Genomic DNA, 6627 nt, shown 5'->3' with positions numbered 1-6627 from the left:
TAGACACATAGAAGGCAGGTTGTGAGGTGGACTGCCACCGGACTAATGATGTTGGTGACAGTGAATGTGCCAATAAATTTAGGAGCTAATTTATAACATATGGATCAGAGCAGAATGTTCTTAGTAGAAAAAACAAAACATCTTTTTGACCAATTACGTATACGGGAGGCTTTGACCAGTGGCGATCGGCCTTGGCCTTGGTGTCAGAGTCTCACGGGCTCTTCTCCAGGTATGACGGCACCTCTGGATGAAGGTGTGAGTGGAGCGGACCGCGATTTTGGGATACTTTCCCATACTGGGAAAAATTGGTGGCTGGTAACCTAAAATACATTCAAATGGAGAAAGCTCCATGGATGACACTGGTAACGAATTGTAGAAGTACTCCACCATCCAGAGTTGTTGACTCCAAGAGAAAGGATTCTTGAAAACCAGACATCACAACATAGTAATAAAATCTACAGCAATGTGGACCAGGGTCTCGAAGGGACTGACCGCTGTTGAAGTAACCCATCTGGAGGAAGTCTTACCAGTGGGACAAACTGAGAAAGCCAAGACAAAACTTCAAATGTCGCAAGTCATATATGGCCCTCAGAAACGTTGCTTTACCAAAAAGGTGATGCGATTAACCCCTTGATGACATGCTATGCTGGAACAATGGCCTCACTGAATGACGTCGGACTGATACCCCTCTGGCACAAATAACCGTTTCGATGGCTGTCAGGGCAGAGGCGTTACCCCTTCTAAGGCTGTCATGACCTTCGATTCGACCTCCCACCTGAGAGTGGAGACAATAAGAGTCTCGGGTAAAATTCACTCAGGCGTTCGGAACGATCATAAATACAAGATAAAGAGTCTGGTTTGATGTTATTGGAACCCAGGCGGTACGAAAGGAAAAGTCATAACAACCGAAAAAAAGTGCCCACTGAGCTTGCCTAGAGTTGAGTCTTTTGGCGGTTCTAATATATTCTAAGTTCTTGTGATTGGTCCATACAGTAAAAGATACCCCTGAGCCTTCTAGCCAATGTTGCCATTCCTCCAGCACTAACTTGACTGCCAACAACTCTGTTACCAATGTCATAGTTACGTTCAGGCATGTGATAAATGATGAGAAAAAAACGTGCAAGGATGCATCTTGTTGTCTGCGGAAGTACGTTGGGAAAGTACTGCTCCTACCCCCACCTCTGATGCATCGACCTCCACCACGAAATGATGTGATAGATCTTGGGCAACAAAGATGGGAGCTGAAACGAAGCGACTCTTAAGTTTGGCAAATACAGCCTCAGCTGTATCGGACCACCTGAACGTAATTCTGGGGGAGGTCAAGGCAGTCAGAGTTGGCTGTAAATGCAAGTAAAACACCGATAGAAATTGTAGAACCCCAGAAACCTCTGAAAGGCCTTACCGGAATCTGTACTTGGCCAATCTATTACAGCCCTAACCTTGTCAGAATCCATACGCACTCCCTCAGACGAGACAATGTACCCTAGGAAAGGAACAGACTGTTCATGAAAAATGCATTTTTCCACTTTGACTATAAGCCCATTCTCTAGCAACCTCTGCAGCACTCGTCTGACGTGCTGAAGACCGCTGGGGAGTTGGACAGCCCGAAGGGCATAACCTAGTATTCAAAGTGCCCCCTAGGGATATTTAATGCGGTCTTAAACTCATCGCCCTCCCTTATGCGGACCAAATAATAAGCATTAAGTAAATCCAATACGGTGAAAATTGATGCTTCCTGTAACCGTTCGAAGGCTGAAGACATCAACAGCAAAGGATAAGTACTCTTTACCGTGATGTCTTTCAGCTCCCTGTAATCGATACACGGTCACAGAGATCCATCCTTCTACCCCACAAAAAAGAACTTTGCCCTCGCCGGAGATGAGGAAGGACGAATTAACTTGGATGCCAGAGAATCAGAAATATATTTCTCCATAGCCTCCCTCTCTGTAACAGAAAGTGAATATAACTTGCCTTTAGGCGGAGTATTACCTGGTACTAAGTCTATGGCACAGTCGTAAGGAAGATGCGGAGGTAGAGAAGCAACCCGGGACTTACTGAACACTTCCCTCGGGTCCTGGAACTCCTCGGGCTCGTTAGACAAACACACCAGTTACTGCACTTAAATAGACACACACAATGGGACGCAGGTGGTGCTGTAATCAGTAGTGCTGAAGGACCACACCCACAGACACACACCTGCACACTAAACAAGCCGTGAGAGAGACAGCGAATTCATGAACCATGACAGTCATAGGTCAAGCTGGGTTTGCATTTGTTTCATAAAAACATATGATTATTTCTCAAAAGATTATGCATCAACTAGGGGTGTAACGGTTCACAAAATTCACGGTTCGGTTCGATACGATACACTGATGTCAAGGTTCGGTTCAGTTCGGTTCGATACGTTTTAGATACAGCAAAATGTAAAAACATCTCAACTTTTCAGAATGCCGCAAGCGCACCGCGGGTCATGTGACAAGAACTAACCAATCAGCTTCATCCTTTCCCGTAACAACGTTGAGAGCTCAGCCAAGATGAAGGATCAGCTGATCATAGTTGTATATGGATTGCAATTTTGAAATAAATTTAGTAGCAGAGCTACTGCAAGCGATTTTTAGAGCTGCAAATCCATTTATCCTTCGCTGAAATTTCCGCGTCTCATGGAGAGAGCACGTCATTGTTGCTTAGCAAAGACAGACGCCTCATGAGCGCTTCTGCCCGAGCGCTTTGGAAAGGAGGAGAAAGACGCGCTTAGCGTTTTCCACGCGTTTTTAGGCACGATATGTGAATGGCCCCTAAGGCGCTCGCTCACTCAGCACGCGCTGAAGGCTCGTTGCAAAATGTCTAATGCCTTTAACAGACCAGAAATATAAGATCCTAAAATAACCAACAGGTCTGGTGTTTGGGTTGGATTCCCTGTAAGCTATAGTTTCTAAATGCTGCAGGGATAGTTTGCTGCGTGCATGTTTCTTCTTTTTTTCGTCTTTTCCCAGATAGTACGACGCATATATCCCAGATATCCCCGCTGGTGTTTTTTTTTTTTTTGTGTACCCTGTCATGTTGCAGATGCGACATACCGTTGTTTTTTTATCCACCACTCTCTTGCCATCACCATTATAGCTTAAAGGGAATCCAAAGTGCACCCAAACACCAGACCTGTTGGTTATTGGAGGATCTTCTCATTTCTAGTCTGTTAAACGCATTGGCTATTTTGCAACGAGCCTTCAGCGTGTACTGAGTGAGCGAGCGCCTGCTGAGTAGCCTAACAGAAACATATAAGATGGTGTTTTTTTCTTCTTCGGGAGTGTCAGGGGCGTTGCCTGTTACGTTGTTTGGGTTATTGGGCTACCTTGTTGAACGCATATCATTATATTTCTCTCTCTCTCTCTTTTTTTTTTTTTTTCAAATATAATTAATTACTCCAACGAACCGTTCGGTATACATAATGCGTACCGCGTACCGAACCGAAAGCGTCGTACCGAACGGTTCAATACGAATACGCGTATCGTTACACCCCTAGCATCAACCCATCAGCCCAAACACATGGCCACACATTTGTGGTGTGAGAGAGATGTATAACAAACGTACCTCACAGAGACGTCAATTTGATGTCTTCAAGATGTATTTTTTAGATCTTCAATACATCTATAGGACGTTTCCTGTCAGATGTCAAATAGACATTTAAAATTTTTAAGATGTCTATTTGATTTAGAATGCATCTAATTCTGACATCTTAAAGACATCTGTCAGATGTTTGTACACAGCAGATGAAGCGATCTTTAACAGACCTCTTGCAGACGTACCTGTGCTATCTGGGATGCAATCAAGTGAGTGAATTTGTGCTTCTCTTTCATGGCATGAAAACACATCAACCTTCTCACATTTTCTGCTGATCACCCCCGGGTCAGAAAACCACTTCTGTCACTGAGTTTCAGCGATTGACGTTATCATCTTGAATGTTGACGTTCACAATATGCTATTTTTATATTACAATACATTTTCGATGTAACCTAACTGCAACCGAAATAGAAAGTTTCGGCTTGGTGCGGGTGGAAAAAAACAATGTGATGCCATTTTTACTTGTGTGCATCTTTTTATACACAATGCACCTGATGTAATCGTTTTGGTCGGTTGCTTCATCTGTCTTATTTGAAGTATTGCAGTTTGGGTTCTGTGGTTTTAAAACTACAGTAAACGCTGGTAACATGCATGTTTTTAGACGATCTGTTTTATGGTCAATGCTTCTGCTGCTCTGCACTTCTGCTTTTCTACTTTCTCCGAAAAAAGTTGGTCTATTCTCTACTTGAACCTCCAAATGTTCAACTGATTCAGCAGATAAGGAAAATATAGTTTATTTGATTCAGACTAATCTCTGGAAATAATAATGACTTTCATGCATTTTAGATGAATTAATTCTGTAAACTTTAGATTGTTTATTAGATTGTTAGTCATATTGCTGAAAAGTTTGTTGGTTAAAAACGGTTGACCAACAGTGTCTGTTTTCCCCTCCTATGTGAAAGCTTCCTCTTTCTTCTTTCTTTGTTAAAGCGGTGTAGTTTCCTGGTGTGTCAGTGGAGCTGCTGTCTGTCTGTCAGTGAAGACGCTGTGTGAGACTCGATCTGACACTCTTCTGCTGGGATTGAGCTCTTCTCTTCTGGAAACTGGACTTTAGAGAAATGATGCTGATCTTTGGACTGATGCTGCTGCTGCTGCAAACTGCTGCATGTGAGTACTTATATATATATATATATATATATATATATAAACAAAAACAACTTACAGATGATTAATATCATGAAAAACACATCACACAGCCAACCATGTTCATAGTTTTGATAGGTTTATCAAACCACTTCTGTCACTGAGTTTCAGCGATTGACGTTATCATCTTGAATGCTGATGTTCACAAGATGCTATTTTTATATTACAAAACATTTTCGATGTAACCTAACTGCAACCGAAATAGAAAGTTTCTGCTTGGTGCGGGTGGAAAAAAACAATGTGATGCCATTTTTACTTGTGTGCATCTTTTTATACACAATGCACCTGATGTAATCGTTTTGGTCGGTTGCTTCATCTGTCTTATTTGAAGTATTGCAGTTTGGGTTCTGTGGTTTTAAAACTACAGTAAACGTTGGTAACATGCATGTTTTTAGAGAAATGTTCATAGTTTTGATAGGTTTATTATGGCTATAGATTAGGAAAAAAGCTAGAGCAGAGATGAAAATCTGAAATGTCTCGGTTTAAGGTTGTGGATTAGTTAGTGATTACAGAAGAGCTACAGTAAATGTTAATTATTAACTTTGAAAGCCATGGTGATCTACACCAAGAGGGAAATGTGAAAGAAATGTGCCTAAAGTGTTGAGAAAAAATCACAAAAAGGACAGAATTCTCAAGTGATGCATGTACGTTGATTGTTTGACAGACAGATGTTTTGAAAATGGCCATTTAAGATCATTTAAAAAGGCTAAAAGGGCCCAGAGCTGACTAATAAACCTTTTTGCTGTAAAATTGCATTTTTCAAAAGCAATTTTAGTTTTTATTGATCTAGCTGTGTCCCAAGTCAAGTCACCTTTATTTCTACAGTATAGCGCTTTACAGATTGTGTCAAAGCAACTTCAGTAATGGACAAGAAAATATCAGAATCAGTGATAAAAAGTTATCAGCTATGAGAGAAAAACAAATTCAACTTTAAAATGGCTTTAAAAAGACAGTGGACCCTTTTCACAAGACTGTAATGAAGCGTTTAATTGTAATCAGCATCGTAAATCCTCATACGTTTTTCATATTTGTATTTTTTTGTAATGTAATTTATCTACATTTACAACACTATTGTTTGTATTATATCACCTTTGTATCAAATTACAAAAAAACAAAACAAAACAAAAAAAGTTAATGCTAATGCAAGGGTGTTTTTTAATACAAGTGTCTATGGGAGTGACGGTACATTTGACATATAATTCTCTCTTCTGACAACCGTCATCAGTCTCTCTAAATTGTTTTCCCTTTCATTGAAAGTAGGAGTTTTTCTTTTGCTATTTGTGCATCTGGGAATGCAACAAATATGTTTGTGGCACTAACCCATTCACTTCTCTTCAAGTTTGCCCAACCATGACGACTTCTACTGCTGAGAAACCCGGAAATGTGAAAAAGGTCAATAGTATCATTATTTAGATCAGTTCAGTTCACTGTTGATTGAGTATAGTTCAACAGTGTTGGTGTCGCATCATCAGGGTATTTAAAGTTCATTTCTTATTATCTTCAGTCTGAACACACTACTTACATTATTTATACTACAAAATAGCTCAGAATAGTGCATCAGTGTATGAATTAAGATGCACCTACCATTTATTTACTTATTTTTTAATATTGGAATATTAAAATGTGAGTGAAAGTCTGTGTGTAAGACTAAAAGAGGTTGATGAGCAGAGATCAGATGTTTCAGTAGCTTCAGGTCAAGTTTCTGACACGTTTATTCGATAGTAGAAGTGAAATGCTATATAAATGTCCCTGATTTTAATTCATGCTGAAAGGATCATTTACATTTTATGCATTTAGCAGACACTTTTATCCAAAGTGACATACAGGGCATTCAGGCTATCAATTTTTACCTATCATGTCCCCCCA

At 40.3% G+C, this 6627-nt stretch overlaps 1 protein-coding gene across 5 annotated transcripts in view; it reads left to right on the top strand.

Annotated features, from left to right (window-relative positions):
* Window positions 1–4540: 4540 nt before the first annotated feature.
* LOC128027392 (uncharacterized) overlaps window positions 4541–6627 on the top strand; it is a 222583-nt gene continuing 220496 nt past the window's right edge. For 3 of the 5 annotated variants that reach the window (XM_052614965.1, XM_052614972.1, XM_052614976.1), the window contains exon 1: window positions 4541–4725. In XM_052614965.1, coding sequence (XP_052470925.1) covers window positions 4677–4725 — 49 coding nt within the window. In that variant the 5' untranslated portion in view covers window positions 4541–4676. The remainder of the gene's footprint in view (window positions 4726–6627) is intronic. The other 2 variants (XM_052614967.1, XM_052614985.1) reach the window with 2 other exon arrangements.

The sequence above is a fragment of the Carassius gibelio genome, chromosome A14 (genome assembly GCF_023724105.1).
Source record: "Carassius gibelio isolate Cgi1373 ecotype wild population from Czech Republic chromosome A14, carGib1.2-hapl.c, whole genome shotgun sequence".
Classification (NCBI taxonomy): domain Eukaryota; kingdom Metazoa; phylum Chordata; class Actinopteri; order Cypriniformes; family Cyprinidae; genus Carassius; species Carassius gibelio.
Note: the sequence above shows the minus strand (reverse complement) of the source record. Positions and strands in the feature narration are given on the sequence as shown.